The sequence below is a fragment of the Dipodomys spectabilis genome, unplaced genomic scaffold (assembly GCF_019054845.1).
Source record: "Dipodomys spectabilis isolate Male_0828 unplaced genomic scaffold, ASM1905484v1 ptg000002l, whole genome shotgun sequence".
Lineage (NCBI taxonomy): Eukaryota > Metazoa > Chordata > Mammalia > Rodentia > Heteromyidae > Dipodomys > Dipodomys spectabilis.
This window is the reverse complement of record NW_024870679.1, coordinates 3,625,337-3,643,581: the sequence shown is the minus strand read 5'-3', so window position 1 is coordinate 3,643,581 and position 18,245 is coordinate 3,625,337. Positions and strand designations below refer to the sequence as shown.

At 44.8% G+C, this 18,245-nt stretch overlaps 2 protein-coding genes across 4 annotated transcripts in view; one reads left to right on the top strand and one right to left on the bottom strand.

The window, feature by feature from the left end:
• LOC122108223 (glutathione S-transferase Mu 2) overlaps window positions 1–18,245 on the top strand; it is a 108,477-nt gene that overhangs the window by 55,671 nt on the left and 34,561 nt on the right. Inside the window, exons 8-10 of one of the 3 annotated variants that reach the window (XR_006147498.1) lie at window positions 1,021–1,315; window positions 4,386–4,389; window positions 13,158–13,169. Coding sequence is in view for 2 of the 3 variants with exons in the window: in XM_042680238.1 (XP_042536172.1) it covers window positions 1,021–1,110 (90 nt within the window). In the remaining variant the exon portion in view is untranslated. Of the gene's footprint in view, window positions 1–1,020; window positions 1,461–4,385; window positions 4,390–7,592; window positions 7,598–13,157; window positions 13,170–18,245 lie in introns of those variants that run through there. The other 2 variants (XM_042680251.1, XM_042680238.1) reach the window with 2 other exon arrangements.
• LOC122108271 (glutathione S-transferase Mu 1-like) lies at window positions 10,204–16,205 on the bottom strand. The gene is made up of 8 exons (XM_042680297.1): window positions 16,092–16,205; window positions 15,756–15,831; window positions 15,279–15,343; window positions 14,873–14,954; window positions 14,663–14,763; window positions 13,023–13,118; window positions 12,829–12,939; window positions 10,204–10,650 (listed from the first exon to the last, which is right to left on the bottom strand). Exons 1-8 carry the CDS (start codon window positions 16,125–16,127, stop codon window positions 10,564–10,566), a joined length of 654 nt encoding a protein of 217 aa, XP_042536231.1. The 5' UTR covers window positions 16,128–16,205; the 3' UTR covers window positions 10,204–10,563.

Here is an 18,245-nt window from a genome sequence, read left to right as displayed (position 1 = left end):
TTGTGCTCTCTGGACAGCAGTTGAGGTGGATTAAGCACACAGGGATTTCACTGGGGTGCTGGGCGAGGAAGAGTCAGCTTTCTGATTTAGATTAGTAGTTGTAGTAGCTAGTGCTTTCTTTGTGGTTTGGCTTCTTCCTCTGCACTGGCCATCAGGGTTTGCTGAGTCACTGGGTGAGATCTGGGCTCACTTAGGAGCTGCACGGGCAAGTTCTCTGTCCTGCTGTTCTGCCAGATCCTCCTTCCTTTTCATTCTACCTAAGTCAAGAGCTTCAATGTGAAAAAGGGATGCGTGTGTGCAGACAGGCCTTGTGTAGGAGAGAAGAAGGCAAAAGCACAGAGAGAACACAGAATGACCAATCCTGGCTGCTTGAAGCCCTGGCCGACTTCTTCGCCATTGGAGAAGGAGAATGTTGCATAACCTCTGTCTCCCTCAGGCTCCCTTATTTTTCTCATTATTATTATTATTATTATGATTGTAAAATTCCATTTAAGTAATTGTACAAAGGGGTTTCCGTTCAGCAGATAGATCTTCATCAATGTCACCCCTTCCATCATTCTCCCCCATCTTTCCCAACCCTACCCATCCCCTTAAATGTCCTGGTTCCATTTTCACATATATACATTGACTAGAATGACTGTATTCACCCTTTCTTTTGCCATTCATCTGTACTTGACCCTCTTTGCCCTGCTCTTGACCCTATAAAGCATGCTTCAGTTATTTATTTTGGTAAGCTGTTGTTTAGTTGTTCATTACATCATTGGAATGCCTCCCCTGAGTATTTTATGTTTAGTCAGTTTGTCTTGTATGTTTTTGTATATGTTTATGAATTAGGTCTCATCTCTACAGATAAGAAAACACATGTATAGTTTGTGTCTCTGAGCCTTCAGGCTCCCTTCTGATAAGTTGGGTGGACTTCCTGCATCTGTATTTTAAACTCTAGTAGATGTCCCTGCATGCGGCTGCTCCTGCCCAATGGGCAGCAAACCTGAGCTCCTGCCTTTTCTCTCCCACTTGCAGGGACTGGAGAAGATTTCTGCATACATGAAGACCAGCTGCTTCCTCTCCAAACCCCTATTTTTAAAACAAGCCAAGTGGGGAAACAAATAGGACTGTATAATGACAAGACTCAAAAAGAGGATCTGTCTACACCCTTGGCCCTCTCACCTGGCTCCCCACATGGCTATCTCAGTCTTCTCCATCCTTTCTCCCTCCTTCTACTCCCTTCTCTGCAACGGCTATAATCTCCTTTTTCTACTCAGGCCCACCTGCAAGTGAGCCTCTGTAAGCTTCAGATCTCCATTTCTTCAGCAAAGTCATCCTGCTCTCCAATTCCTGGTCCTAGCTCTGAATCCAACCAGACAACCTCTGTCTTGCTTGGAGGAGCTTGACTGACCCCAGTCCCCAACATTGCCTGAAAGATAACTCTACCTGGTGCATAGGCCCGGGCCTCCAGTCCTGTGTGACCCCTTCCCTGCCTAGTAAAGCCTGAGCTACACTAGTTCTGTTGTAATTACTGCCTCTGTTTTTCTGGGCTGATTGTGTTGATGAAGTTGAGGTTCTTTGTTCTGATGTCCATGGCTGGGCTGGATGATGGGGAAGGGAGGAGACTCTTATGGCCTAGCAGGATTACATGGTGTCCAGGTCATTGCAGTGGCCTATCACTATTTCTGTGTGCACACCTGTGATTCCTCCTTAAGGTGCTCCTTCTGTGCCAGGGCTCTGCATTCTGAGGGAAACATGCAGTTCTCCATCAGCTATGAATAGACAGGTACTGAAGGTGGTGGTGGGAGGGCCTGAGTAGTTCATGAGCTCAGCACCTTCTGTGCCTTTTTCTTGGAAGCCCTGATCTGGTGTTCTCCTGTGTATTCTCAAGATGTTTCCATATAAACTCTCCTTGCTGAATTGTAATTAGTGTTCTACATGTTTTCAACCAACTCAATCAGAAATTCATTTAGGAGAATTTGGGCATTTTATCTGATATATTTGACAAAGCCTGGCATACAACTAATGTTTAGGAAACTTGGAAATTGGAAAGAATTTGTTCAAATTGAACTTAAGGCTGGGCACTGGTGTTTCCTGCCTGTAATCCTAACTACTCAAGAGGCTGAGATCTGAGGATCGGGATCAGAGGCCAGCCAGGGCAGGAAAGTCTGAGACTCTCATCTTCAATAAACTAGTCAAAAAAGACTGGAAGTGGTGCTGTGGCTCAACTGGTAGAGTGCTAGACTTCAGTAGAAGAAGCTCAGAGACAATGCCTAGGCTTTGAGTTGAGGTCCCAGGACCAGCTCCAATTCCCCCCCAAAATGAACTTAAGGACAAATGAAATTATCAAAAGAAACAATGGAATTAATATGAAAATATGATAAAAAGTTATGTAGATGCATAAAATATTAAGCTAGACTAAAATACATAGCAGCCTAGAAGTCAGCAAATATTTTCCATGATGCGCCAATATTTCATGGTGTTGGCCATGATTCTTCCCTGTTTCATTGTGTAGAAGCAATGATAACTCATATATTCTACACAGATGCACCTTTGCCTCATGAAATGTTATTTACAAACATTGGTGGCTATAACCAAGAGGTCACAAATAAAAGATTCAAACATTGACTAAAAACTCAGATAAAAATTTCTCCATAGAATATATGCAAATGCCATAAGCTCAGGGAAAATCTCTCAAGACCGCTAATCATTAGGGAAATGTAAATCAAATCTCTAATGAGGATCACACATTGTGGAGTAACTACTATCCAATACCAATGATGGGTTTGGTGATTTTTGTGGAATAACTCTAACCCTTTTAAGACTCTTCCAGTGAGGATGGAAAATGGTATAGCCACTGTGCAAATTACGCAGTTTATCAAAACAGGAAGCTTGGTCCAAAACCAAGAGTTGCGAGATCCATTGGTCTGAGATTGACTTTGCCTTGTCTCAAAGAACTTAAGGGACATAATGGCTAGGAGAACAGATTTTGGAACAAAAAGGAAATGAGTTTATAAGGGCGAGGTTGTTATCTACATTAGCTAATGCTTTGTTTGGACTGCAGGTATGAACTCAGTGTGTCAACAATGGTTTAAACCCTGCATGAAAAGGTGAGGAGTGGGGGTGGAGGAGGTGTCTTCCCCTTCCTGTTGAGCCAGGGTGTCACATGCATGCAGGTCTCTGTGAAAGGTGGGGGCCTCAGAAACCAGGTCACAGAGGCTGGCAGAGAGAGTACCTCTTCAAATATTGCCTCTGCATTCAGACACAACCAACTCTCTAGCTCAGTTTCCTGCACTGTGTCCAGCCTCAAGAAGTAACTCAGCCCTTAAAGAGAATCCGTGCATGGCTTTGCCCAGAACCAGACACTAACACACACACACACACACACACACACACACACACACGCACACGCACACACACACACACTTTGTGGGTCTCTGAGCTCTTATAGTTCTCGATACACTTCAATCATTTGTCATACTAAAGTTTATACATCTTGACCTTAGAAATAGAACATTGTCTGGCTCTGGTCACTCCTGCCTGTAATCCTAGCTACTCAGGAGACTGAGAACTGAGGATCGCAGTTTTGATGCCAACCCAGGGAGGAAAGGCCCAAAGACTAGTATCTCCAATTAACATCAAGAAAACCAGAGATGGCACTGTGGCTCAAAGTAGAAGAGCATTAGCCTTGAGCACAAAAGCTCAAGGACAGCACCCAGTTCCTAAGTTCCAGCCCCACAACTGACAAAAAAAAAAAAAAAAGCCATTTCCAGATTCATCTGAAAAACTGCATTTTTCATATTAAGATTGACTAGACTGGAGTTGGATATGTGCTCAATGTTAAATCCTTTCCTGGGACTCAGGTAGACATGGATTTGATCCCCAGAATGACAACATTTTAAAAAAGTATTAATCATTTTGTAAGACTTGAATTGCAATAATAATTTCAAAGCAGATGCTATACCTGAATGTGCATCAATTGTTCCCTCTATTACTAGGGGGAGGGGAGAAGGCCCAGGACCAGGAATAAGATGGATCCTTCATTTTGACTTAGTTTGGCTATTAACAGACACAACTGAGGTGAGCTACAGAGAGAGAGTTTGGAAATACAGGCACATCTTTATGTTTTTATACCCTGAGCAGAGTGGACAAGTGGACAGGGAGGGAGGTTGTGTGAAGTAGAGGAAGCCCATGATGTCCAGGACAAGGACTCTCTCGAGCTGGGAAAGTGGAACACAGGAGGAAAACAGCTCTGCAGAAGGAGGGGAAGGATGGACCAGTAGGTTCTCAAAAGCAGAGTGCCCACAAGCCAGGAGAGACATCCACTGGGTGACCTGAGTCTCTGGAAGGCAATAGGGAGCAGTCCCAGTTAGGGTGCTTCAAAGTGATCTGAAGCAGAGGATTGTAGTCAATTAAGGACCTCACAGAAATTCACCCTAGTGTTGCCTGACACCCTGGATTTCTTTTTTTTTTTTTGGTCGGTCGTGGGGCCTGAACTCTGGGCCTGGGCGCTGTCCCTCAGCTTTTCAGCTCAAGGCGAGCGCTCTACCACTTGAGCTACAGGGCCACTTCCGGTTTTCTGGTGGTTTATTAGAGATAGGAGTCTCACAGTCTCTCATGCCAGGGTTGACTTTGAACCGCGATCCTCAGATCTCAGCCTCCTTAGTAGCTAAGATTACAGGCATGAGCCACCAGCGCCTGGCTGACACCCTGGATTTCTGTGTGCATTGTCACAACTATACAGAATGGCCATGTTCTAGTTGTCTAAAAGATCATGGTACAGATAATTATAAGCAATTGGGTGAAATTTGCCTAAGGATCTACAGAATGACCTCTGGACTAGATTCCTTCATTCTTTTTACCTGTATAAATAACACTATTCTATCAATAGCAAGGTAAATTCACACCAATTCTAATACAAGAAGAAGTAAGTACCAAATAAGAAAAAATCAGAAGTGCTCTATCTTATAGATATTATTTAGAATTTTCTTTTTTTTGGGGGGGGGGGGGCGGTCATGGGGACTGAACTCTGGGCCTGGGTGCTGTTCCTCAGCTCTTCAGCTCAAGGCTAGCGCTCTACCACTTGAGCCACAGCGCCACTTCCGGCTTTTTTCTTTTTGATTATGTGGTCCTGAGGAATTGAACCCAGGGCCTCATGCATGCAAGGCAAGCGCTCTACCTCTGAGCCACCTTCCCAGCCAGAATTTTCTTAAAATAGAGGAAATATACCACATTTTCTTATCTCTAAAAAATAAAATGATTAGTAACACACCTACATGCTACCAGCTTTGATTTGAGAAAATGAATATCCTACATTCTTCTCATATTAAAATTTAAGTTTAGGGCTAGGAATGTGGCTTAGTGTAGAGTGCTTGCCTAGTATGTATGAAGCCCTGGGTTCAACTCTTCAGTACCACATAAACAGAAAAGGCCAGAAGTGGCACTGTGGCTCAAATGGTAGAGTGTTAGCTTTGAGCACAGACAGGCTCAGGGACAGTGCTCAGACCCAGAGTTCAAGCTCCAGGACTGGCATAAATAAATAAATAAATTCAGGTTAGGGATATAGTTCAATAGTAGAGAGGCAGGAATCATAGGTGAAGCCCTACATTAGTTCCTAAACACAGATAAGAGGAAATGAGAGGCAAGGAGAAGGGAAAGGAAGGGGTAGGGATGCAAAGGAAGGAAGGAAATGAGGGAAGGGAGCAAGAGAAGAAAAGGAGGAAAGAAAGGGAAGAAAGACAAAAATGAAATAAGAAAGACAAAAATTAGCTTAACACAGAGTTTCAAGATGGAGGAATAATAACTCTGATCAATGTGAAAAGTTTGTATAGAAAATAAGAAATAATAATAAGAAGATAAATACGTGAACTTTCATATGAAAAAGAGATGAATTCCTCAAAAATATTAGCTAAATTGATGTAGCAATAGTACAACAAGAAAAACAAAGTAATAAAATTCAATTTAATAACCAGTAGATCTAAGAAAGAAGATTTAAAAACCAGCATAAATGATTTCAAATTGGGGAAGCACTTTCTCCATATAGAAATATTACAGTTACAACCAACAAGGTCAAACACAAATTGAAGAAATTAAGATCTGGCTGGGTGCCAGTGACTCATGCCTATAATCCTATCTACTTAGAACACTGAGATTTGAGGATGGAGATTTGAAGCCTGACTAGACAGGACAAGTCTGTGAGACTCAATTCCAATTACCCAGCAAAAATGCCAGAAGTGCAGCTATGACTCAAATGGAAGAACACCAGCGTTGAACAGAAAAAGCTGAGGAACAGTGCCCAGGCTATCAATTAAAGCCCTGGGACCAGCAAAATAAAGATAAATAGATAGATAGATAGACAGGTAGGTAGATATAGACAGATGGATAGATGATAGATAGAGAGATAGATAGATACACAGACAGAGAGACAGAGAGACAGACAGACAGACAGATAGATAGATAGATAGATAGATAGATAGATAGATAGATAGATAGATAGATAGATAGAATTTTAAGGCCAATTACTCCACAGAAGTTGGTTGGATGAGACCTCCTAAAAAATTATTGTATCAACTGTCCCAAACTACGAAGACAGCGTGAGAGACTTACCTAGGCAAACAAAAAGTGAGAATAACAATTCACTATCCCTTTTTAAGTCTAATCAAGTCAGGCATCTACAATATGGTGCCTTGATGATACTTGTGCTCAGACACAGCATATGGGGGAGAGTGACAAGAGAGAAAGGTGGAAGGGAGGGAAGGAGAGGGAGTAGAAGGACCATGTGGACAAAGCAAATTACTGAGCACACAGGAGTTCTTTTCTCTTTTTGCAAAGTATAAGGTTATATTAAAGTAAAAACCAGGAAAAAAAAGAAAAGGAAAGCATTTACTGCATAATTCAGGACAAATACACATGCCTTACTAATTGCAACGAATTTTGTTGTTCCAACAAAATCCTTCTGACTCACCATGCATTGTATTCTTGTTTATTCTTCTTCTGTTTCAGTTTTGAAATGAGCCTCTACATTACCACAAGTCTGTAACAAGAGATCATTTTGCTGTTGGGATATATTCGGCAATGGTCAGATTTTCCAAATGGTCCCTTGTGGTAAATACTACTGACATCCAACTGGAGGAAGTGGATGGATTGCAAAGAACCCTGCAATGCACAGCATAGCCCCTTACAGCAAATAATTGTATGCTTCAAATTGGAAGTCATAACCTTTAAAACTCCAGGTCTAAAAACTGTGGATGGACAAGTCAAAAATCTACATTTAGAGTAAAATGGCTCTAAAATAATGGTGGCAGCTGCCCTGGCAATCAGCTGGTCCAGAGAGTGCCTGAAGGAGGACCTAGAACACTCTTACCCTGGAGCATCAGGCTGCAGATCACAATGAACCAGAAAGATGTGGGCAGAGGCATGGGTCTATCCATGGGAGAGGCTGGGCAGCCTGGTCTCCCAGTGTGCATGGCAGGGAGTGGAGACTCTGCTAGTTACACAGCTGACCTCTCCTGGAGTCCTCAGTAGCCTACTAGAAGGGCAGAGCTGAGCCCAGCCTCATTATATTTATTCTCCCCAACTTGGGTAAAGACCAGTAGGTTAAGCTGAAGTTGCTGTAGTCTGCCAGTACTGGGGCTTGAACCCATGACCTCATGCTCTCCTTTAACTTTTTGCTCAAAGATGACACTCTACTACTTGAGCCATACCTCCACTTATGGTTATTGTTAGTTAATAGAGATTAGTCTCACAGACTTCCCTGCTAGAGCTGACTATGAGCTGTGATTCTCAAATCTCAGCCTCCTGAACAGCTAGGAATAGCCTAGCCTCCTGAATAGCCACCAGTGCCCAACTAAATGTGAGCACCATAACTGAGAATCATGTCTAACCAGCTCCTAGAAGTCATCATCACAAGTTGAATATATAATAAATATATATAATAAATAGCCATTTTCTGGCATATTGTGTTTTGTGTGGTTGTATGACTAATTCACTGATTATTGTGACCAATTTGTTTCTTGCTATGTGAATGTACTAGTCAGGACTCTCCAAGAAACAGTATAGGCAGAATGCATAAATAATGCATTTTCTATAAGTACATGCATGTGTGTGCTGTTATAAGAATTGGCTCATTCATCATGGAGGAGGAAGACTCCAGTGATCTGCCAACCATAAGTTAGAGTGGTACATTTAGTCCAAGGCTAAAGACCTGCAAACAGGTAGAGGATCCTGTGGAAGTCACAAACGAAGCCCTAAGGCCAGAGAACAGGGAGCACAGATGACCCAGGGCAAGAGATGGCGTGTGTTTCTGTCGTGAGAGCGTGAATTCACCCAGCCTCTGACCAGTTTTTTCCTATTTTTTTTAATGCTGGTTTTGTGGCTTGAATGTAGGATCTGGTGCTGTGTGTGAGCTTTTTTTATTGTTTGTTTTTTTTTCTGAAAACTAACATTCTATCCCTTGAGTTACTTTCCAGCCTGGGCTGGCTTTGAATGGAAATCCTCACATATCATTCTCCTGAGTAGCTAGGATTACAGTTGTAAGCCACTGGTGCCAGGCAAAAAAGTCTCTCAGTTTTTGTTCTATCTGAGCTATGTCTTACTGGATTTTGAGGATAATGATGGGAAAGGGCTTCTTTGTGCAGTCTACTGACTCTGGTGCTCATTTAAACAGTTTACCTGCTATCTGGGCAAACCTCAGCGTTGTCCATTTGGTTGTTCTTGTTTGCTTTGTTTTCCTACTACTGGGGCTTAAACTCACAGCCAAAGTGCTCTCCCTTTGTTTTAGTTTTCTGTTGTTTTTTTTTTCTTGACTCAAGGCTGGAGCTCTACCACTTAACCCACAAGTCTTTTCACAGTTTTTTTTTTTTTTATAGTTAATTGGAGTTAAGCATCTCCTAGACTTTTCTGCCTGAGCTAGCTTTGAACCATAATCCTCAAATCTCAGCCTCCTGAGTAGCTAGGATTACAAGTATGAGCCACTAGTGCATGATAATGTGGTATATTTGAATAAAAAAATTACTGTCATATTAAGTAATGAAATCTAGAATACTATCACAACTAATGGCCCTGCCCCTGATTAAACAAAACACTGTCACAGGTTCTTCTTTTCACGTTTCTATAGGACTCAAAGGGAGACAATGATTAAACAGAGGACTTGCTTGGTGCTGGTGACTCATACTTGTGATCCTAATTAATTCAGGAGGCTGAGATCTGAGGATAGCAGTTCAAAGCTAGCCCAGGCAGAAAAGTCCTTGAGACTCTTCACTCCAATTGATCCCAAAAAGAGGGAGAGCTGTGACTCAAGTGGTAGAGCACTAACTAAGCTCAGGGACAGCACTCTGGCCCAGAGTTCAAGCACCAGGACCAGAAAGAAAAATGATTAACACAGGGTTCCTCAAACACAGGGAAATTCATTGACAGTGTTGAACAGATGGAAAAGCGTAAGTGCTAACCATTAACAAAATATAAAAGTCAAATTTTCACCCACTTTTCTAGAATGGAGAGGAATTAGCCAAGAAATATGGTCTCCATGCCAGCTAGGGAGCAAGCCTTGAAGGCATCAGGGATGAAGAAAAGATAGACTCCTGGACTTATAGTATGTGATGCAGTCAAACCATGTGAGAAGCACAGAGAGGCCCAGGTCGCTGCCACTGAATCCCATCCATTCTGGGTCTTGACTCATTGGGATCCACAGCCTTTCTCATGGTAAATTCAGTAGCCCTGTAGAAGTGCATGAGAGATGCAGGCCCAGAAAAGGAAGGCTTTGTACTCTAGAATGCCTCCTGAACTGTCTCCTGTGAGTGCCTCAAAACTGAAAGCAAGAAGTCTCATACTAGCTGGGTCCCAATGGCTCATGCCTATAATGGTAGATACTCAGGAGGTAGAGATCTGAGTATCACAGTTCAAAGCCAGTCCAGATACAAGACTTTGAGATACTCTTATCCAGCAAAAAGTCAGAAGTGGAGGTGTGGTTCAAGTGGTTCAGTCTTGAACCAAGTGAAAGTGCAAAACTTTCAAGTTCAAGCGCAAAACTTTCAAGTTCAAGCCTCAGTACCAGCACAATAAAAATTAATTTTGTAAAAAAATTAAACATAAAAATGTTTCAAAACTCTCAGATTCTCTAGAAGCCCTCTAAAACTAGCCACTGGCTCAGATTTCAGTCCATTGACAGTAGCAGTGACAATGGCTGAGTACATGCATGGAGCCAAAGGAATAAACAAAATGCACAGCACAGTTTCAAGCTTTATTGAGGACAGATATAACTGGGTATTCATTCCCCAGTGGCACAGCGTCTGCCCACAAGGCAATGTTGCTCTTTCAGGGAGTGCTGAGGGCTGTGTATGCTTGGATTTAACAGTCAAATGAGAAAGAAGAAGAAAGGAATGGGAGAGCAGGAGAGTGTGTGTACAGAAGCTTTTCTGGAAGTGGCTGAGTAGAAGAAAAGACAGCCAATAAGGCCTTGGAGAAGAGAAGGGAGTAGAAAAAAGCAGTGGGAAGACCTGGGTAACACTACTGGGAGCCCAACCCGGCCCAGGGCCCAGGCTCCAACAGGTCTTCCTTTGCTCCGAGTGCTGCAGAGTTCTACTACTCCAACCACTGGGCCAACTTTGAAAATACAGGTCTTGGGAGGAAGCGGCTGCTCTTCATGTAGGCAGAGATCTTCTTCAGACCCTGTGAGAAGAGGAGAGCCAGAACTCAGGCTTTCTGCCCACGGGACCAGCCAGCTGCCGTCCAAGAGGAGATCACTGCAGTCAAGTGTTGGAGCGCAGTCCAGTCTACTTACCACTCCAGCTCTGAGAAGGGAACTCTAATTTCCTGTAAGAGGGGGAGACTGGACACTGTGCAAGGTGCTTTATGCCCACTAGATATTACAATATAGGCTCAAGAAAAACACCTCAACAATCCTGCCATTATCACTGATCAGGGGCACCCAGAGAAGTTATGTGAGGTTAAGGATCTGTGCGTGACATCCTGTGCTCTGTGTACTCCTCCCCCCCACAGCAGACCCTATCCCTTCCTGTCCACACAGCCCTGCTCTTCTTTCACCAGGAAGCTTCTGCTCGCCCAGCTTTGCACAAAGAGGAGGGTCAGCAGGACAACGGAGCTGAGAACTTGACAGTGTAACTTGGAAGCAAGTCCAGGACTTACCCAATGACTCAGAAATTACCACATGAAAAAGTATGCAAGACTGGGAACTGGGGACTCACGCCTATAATCCTAGCTACTCAGGAGGCTGAGATCTGAGTATCTTGGTTCAAAGCCAGCCCAGGCAGACAAACTTGAGAGATTCTTATCTCTAGTTAACCAGCAAAATGATAGATGTGGAGGTGTGACTCAAATGGCACAGCACCAGCCTTGTACAGAAAATCAGATGAGGGCCAAAAGCTCTGAGTTCAAGCTCCACTACTGGCAAAACTACCCCCAAAAAAACAAAAAAGGAAAAAACATTCAGGGAGGAGAATCTACAAAGAAAGCCATGACAGGGTTCTGACTGGTCCCCAGTGAGCAGAAAGTGCAACATTCTCTACCTAGTACATGAGTACAACCACACTCCCCCTCAGTCTATCTCATCAGCAGCCCTGATACAATCATCATGCTACAGACTCTCAGTTGCATTGCAAGACTTCTTTCCAGGACACAGAGTGAAGAGATAATCCCAAGGGGTTTTGCTATATCCACCCCTGTGTTTTCCCAAACAGGCCAGGCCTCCTGGACCTCAGGCCACTGCACTGTGCCCTCTCCCCATCCATGAGGAAGAAGGACTGGGGGGGTGTCACCTCAAAGCAGGACATGAAGTCCTTCATGTTTGGGAACACATCCAGGTACTTGGGCTCATCAAGTCTGGACCAGACCACAACTGATGAGATCTTATTGAGAAATCACGGTGCTTCAGAGTGAGAGGGAAAGAGAACAGATTCCAGGTAAACATAACTGTGACTCACTTTTCACATTTCTAATAAAAAAGACTTTTGGAGGTGCCCTGTGAAAGATGAGGTCCAGGTTGTGGTCCCCAGCATCCAGATGGCACATGTGCATCTTATGTTCTGGTATCTCTGCTAATTTCTGCTATATTCAGTCCCAGGATTTGGGGACAGTTTTGCATGTCATGCTAAGACTGATACTACACTGCTGGAGAAGATCAGCATTCATACATGTAAAAAAATTCAGCACAGTACAAGACACTATGTTCAAAACAAACTTTACAACTTCGGGAGGTGGGGAAGGAGAAGGTGGGAAGGTGGGGAGGGAAGGGATGGTAGGGGAAAAACAAAGGAGGAGGTAACAATGCTCCATAGGAAATGTACTCATTACCTTACTCATGTAACTGTAATCCCTCTGTACAGTCTTTTTACAATAAAAATATATATTTAAAATACTCAGAACATTATGTTCCCATCACACAGACAAAAGACCTAAGATAGGCAAGAGAAGACACAATGATGACAGGATGAAACAAGATAACTGCAAACAACTGAAGATAAAACCTTCCAACATGTCTTCCCACATGTCTGCTCAGTCACTGACTGCAGCCCTTAGACCAAGACAGAGGCCCACCAGGAGCCCAGCACAGCCCCACTGGCACTGGGAACTTGAAGGAGTGACTCACACTCTATAGCCTCAGGTTCCTAATCTGTCCAATGGGTCAGATTGCTCTAACCACCCTGCAGAAATGCTGTAATGATAAACTTGGCCCAATAATCACAAGTTAAAAGCACAGGGGCTGCCAGAAAGTCAATGTTCAGTAAACCCTAGTTATTCTTCACTCAGCTACAGGACTAGGGAGGCATCATGGAAAGGGAGAAGGGAGGAAGTTCATCCATGAGGAAGGAGGACTGGGGGACGTGTCACCTCAAATCGGGACATGAAGTCCTTCAGGTTTGGGAACGCATCCAGGCACTTGGGCTCAAACATACGTTGCTGGTCAAAAATATCATAAGCCAGGAAATCCACAAAGGTGATCTGCAGAAAATCAAGGATGAATGGGTTAAATTTTATAACCTACAGGAAAGATAAGTTCTGCTCCCCAGGACTCCCCCCTTTACCTTTTCTCCTGCAAACCATGGACGTTTTCCCAGGAACTGTGAGAAGAGCTTCAATTTGTCAGGGAGGCCTTGCAAGTACTCTGGCTTCATCTTTTTCTGAGGCAGAAAACAGCTGTCACCATGTTATGATGCAAGTCCCACCCCCAGCAGAGAGGCCAATCTCAGTAGGGACTGTAGGCCCCAGCTGGCCAGGCTTATGCAGCCATTTTCCCTGAGTCTGGGCCTGGGTCTGGATAGAGACTTCCACATCCTGAGTCATAAATGTGTTGTCTAGATTCCCACTTGGTACAGATCCCTGCTATCAGAGGTATTGGGAAGTGAGACACAAATGCAACACATGCTGGAATCCACTGCTGTTCAACCTGGTTCATGTGAGTCAGAGCCAATGGTTTCTGAGTACCTCACAGGTACCCGGGTAAACAGATATAATGCAGTAGAACCAAAGAGGCAGATGACTAGAATACTGAAGGTGAAAAAACAGTGGTATATCTCCATGTTTATTGCAGCACTGTTCACAATAGCTAGGTATGGAAACAACCCAGATGCCCCACCACAGATGAATGGATCCAAAAACTGTGGTATCTATACACAATGGAATATTATGCAGCCATTAGAAATGACAAAATAGTGGCATTTGCAGGGAAATGGATAGAGCTAGAAGGAATCATGTTGAGCGAGGTAAGCCAAGAGCAAAGAGACAAACGGTACATGGTCTCCCTGATAAGTGGATGCTAAATCCAAAATGTTAGGTGATACAACAAAATTAACAGGACTTAAGAAACAAAGAACTCCCACTCATCTGGTCGAACCAATAGTAAATATCCCCATGCTGCTGATCACATGTATTGTGTATATGTGTACACCGTTATATGTTATAGACTGTGATAGACAATTTGCTCCAGGAAAGTTAGAATAAACTTGTGACTTTAAATGAGCAACATAATACCACAATACTGTGAAATTTGAGAAATTATGTAATCACTTAATAAAAAAAAAAAAAAAGAACCTCGGGGAAGGTTGGGAGGGAAGGGATGGTAGGGGGAAAACAATGGAGGGGGTAACAATGCTCAATAGGAAGTGTACTCATTACCTTGCTCATGTAACTGTAACACTCTCTATAGTATCTTTACAATAAAAAACTTAAAAAAAAAAAAAGAAAAAACAGTGGTATGAATGGGGGAGGGCTATAATCCTACCACAGGATTTGTGAGGAGTGTGTATGTTGAAACAGTGGCGAGAAAGGAACAGAGGTTATATTTCTGACCCTGAGCTGACTATTAGGAAAAAGTCCTAATTCCTGCTAATGCCAAAGACACAGTTCTGGGGAAATAGTTGAAGATCAGGCTTCATTGCTCTCCCTTGTTTTACACCTTATATTGATGGCTAGAGACTAGGATCAGAATATTCATCCTGGATAATCTAAACTATATTATGATTAGTTAGGATGGATTCACACTTGACTTGATGTGCTAAAATACGGAAGGTCAATCTGAAGGAGAGGAAACTTGGTAGGATAGGAAACCTTAGAGAGTAGGTACCACTAACAAATTCCTTTGCTGAACTGAAACACTGAAGATGTAACTGCAAAGGTTTAACTCCTCTTCTCAGCCATATGGGGACCTCACAACTGGGAAACTCACAAAGTCTGAGTTGTAGCACAGCATGATGAACTGTGTACGGATATCTGTGACCTGATTCTCCATAATGTCCACACGAATCTTCTCCTCCTCTGTCTCCCCACCTGCAGCCACACAACACAGATGAACCTTCACCATTCCACCCCAAACAAGCCCAGGGGATGGCCACTGCCAGCCCCCCCTCCCCCACGCCCAGCAGCCAGCCCCACTCACACAGGTTGTGCTTGCGGGCAATGTAGCGCAGGATGGCATTGCTCTGGGTGATCTTGTGAGCTCCATCAATCAAGTAGGGCAGCTGGATGGACAAGCAGGGAAAGTTACAAGGGGCCCCAGGTCCCAGCAGCCCTTCTCTGGGTTAGAGCAGACACAGGACCTGGCACTCAGTGTGCCTGGCCCTGGTGAGCCCTACATAAACATCCTGCAGAATGAATGCAAGAGCTGGGACACAAAGCATTATAGAAAACCACAGATAGCCAGGAAAGAGAAAAGTAGAGCAGAAGCATTACCCTAAAAACTCAGCTGGGTAAGGAGAGGAGGAAGGGAGGCCACACTAGAAAAAGGTGATGTGAGAGGGTCACCCTCATTAATTACCCCAGAACACCCCTTCCCCTGCACCTACATTGGGGAAGTCCAGGCCCAGCTTGAACTTCTCACTCAGCCACTGGCTTCTGTCATAGTCAGGAGCTGTGATAGATGAGATCAAGTGAAAACAAACCTCACTGATTCCAGCCCTCCTTCCCTAGGACCCCCTGAGGCAGTGGACCTACACTCTGACCAGCTGTGTCCCTCCCACATTTCAAGGCTACAGGGGTGAAGAATGCAGTAAGGACTGAGGGATCTAAGAACCAGGTTCACAAAAGGTTTAGGCCAGTGCTAGACAACCCCACCCAACTTCAGACAAAGGGGACCCCAGCCCTCCTCTCCCAGCTCCTTGTAATGGAATACCAAACTGCATCTTACAGGGGTTTGAGAAGAAGCAGACCTTGGGTGCACATGGAGGAGGCCTGCAGGGCTGAGCAACAGGTGACCACGGTATGAGTGGCTGAGCACCCCATGGGCAAGCCTTGGCAAGAGTCTGATCGGGGAATGTCCTTACCGGGCCCTAAGCTGTATCTCTTTTCCTCATAGCTTGTGTCTGTGTATTCCAGCAGCAGGCGGATGGGGTGAGTCAGCTGAGACAGAGGGTAAATGACCGAAGTCAGAAGAAGGGAGAAGCCTGATTGCTTGGCCTCACCTCTTCCTTGGTGCCCCTTCCGCACACTCACCTCCCCGCCACCCCACCCTGCGTAGCCCCATGCGTGTGAGCTCTGCAGAGCTGAGAGTTAGGTCCTGGCTTGCTGAGCCTGCACTCCAGCAACAGGCGCCCTGCGGGCCCTCCTGAAAAGTCCCCGCCCGCGTCCCCCGCCCTGCTCCCGGCGGAGTCCCGGCTCACCCCGCGGATGTCCCAGTAACCCAGTATCATGGGCATGGTGCTCGGGTGCTGGACTGCGCAGATCGGCCTCGGCGGGGGTGAACGGTGACTTTATCCGGGAATCCAGGAAAAGGGAGGGTAGGCCCGCCCCTTCCTCCCGCGTGAACCCGCTGAGGCTCCACCTCCCCCTCCATCCCTCTCGGCTCCACCTCCGGGGTCCACCCCAAGTCTCCTCCAACCTTGATATGCAGAAGCGGGTCCCGAGGGCCCGCGGGCCGGCTCTTGGAACCCTGGAAGAGGCAGAAGGAAAAACTCCAAGGAGCCTCAGCCTGGATGGGCTAGGAGCCAGGTGTGGACATCTGAGATCCTAAGTCAGCGCCAGGCTCTCCTGATCCCCAGCCACCCCTGGCTGGGCTCCTGGGGCGCAGTCCATGCACTCCTCCTCCCAGGGCTATAAAGATCCTGTGTTTTGGTGAAGCTCAGGCTGCCAGAGTCCAGCTTAAAAGAGTCTCAGTCCCTATTATTGGAAAAACAAGACTGGCCAATCTGGAGGAAACTTCTAAAGTTTCCTATCTACAGAAACAGGCGTTCATGAACTAGGACCTAGGACAAAGGACAGATATGGGGAATATGTGGTCTCTGAGAAATTGAAGCACAAGCTCTGTGGGGGATCAGGTTATGATTATGCAAATTAGCTAGTAAACATTTTGGCCACATCTGTGAATCTAAATTAAAAAAAAAAAGAGGGTGAGGTGTCCTCACCCCCACACCCAAGCCCACTCTGCCATAGACTGAAGCAGCTAGCAGAAATGCACACTGACAGCAGAGTAGCCTTGGCTACAGAGCTCACAGCTGGATGGTGAGCTAGGATGGAGGATCTCTTAAGCTCCAAGGGGCTAGACATCTCTTCTGCTTTCCAAGGAAAGACAGGACACTGACAAGAGGGGTCCCTGGAGGATCCCACACAAGACAATAGATAGGCCAGGCTCATAGCCTTAGCTGTCTAGAGCCTTGGATTCTAGCCCTAGCCCTGGCCCAGGCCCCTGACCAATTGTGCTCTGGGTGTCACAGGAGGACTCAAATGGCCTTTAAAGCCACTCTGGGATCTGAGACCTCAGCAAGGGCAATATCCCAAAAGAATAGCCTCTTGCCTGCCAGCTTCCTTCCTTGAAGGCAGAAGACTATTTCAAAACCAAGAGGTATGCAATCAGTTGGCCTGGGGTTGACTTTGCCTTATGCCAAGCAACTTAGAAAACATAATAGCTAGAGAACAGATAATGGGACTTAAAAAAAGTAATGGGGACTGGTATTGGTGGCTCACACCTGTAATCTTAGCTATTCACCATTTGAAGCCAGTCCAGGCAGGAAAGTTTGTGGGATTCTTATCTCCAAGTAACGACATAAAGCCAAAAAATGTGGTTCAAGTGTTCTGTAGAGTGCTGGCCTGAGCAAAAATATTAAGGGACAGTGACAAGGCCCTGAATTCATTCAACCCCCACCCCGAGTACACACACAAACACACACACACACATACACACGTGCACACATACACAGAAATCGATGTCTAGCAATGCATCAACATAGAATGCAGAGACCTAGAAAAGCTGTTTCAATATAGTGTGCAGTGGTAAACACTGGCAGATACCTCTGTGTGACACACATATTTTGGTTTTCTTTTTCTAAATCTCAGTGAATAAGAGCCCTGCTAGGAATACAAATGCAAATTTCTGGACTTCCAAACCAAACACAACAGACAGGGAAAATAATCTGCCTGGGAAAAGGAAGGCAGACTCCTATCTGGGTACAGGTTGAACATGGGCCTGCCCCAAGCAGACACACCTGACTTCTACACTTTCCCTATGACTGCCAAATAGATTAAAATATGGAATATGCTTTCTTCCTGCTTGGGAAGTTCACTTGGGAAACTGAAAGAGGATCTGAAAGGTGGACAAGAGTCGGGTTCTTTAAGGATGTTGTAGGGTCTGATCCTAATCCAGTGAAACTTCTTTTGGTCAAGTACTTTTAGATAGGGCCCAAGAGGCCTACCACAAAAAAATCACTTTTTATTCTTCCAGTTGCCATGCAGACCTGTTTTGATCATATATTCAATGCAGGAGAGCTGCAGAGGGTCTAAACTTCTCATTGGGTTCCAAAGTTGATAGCTTAGGAGGAAAA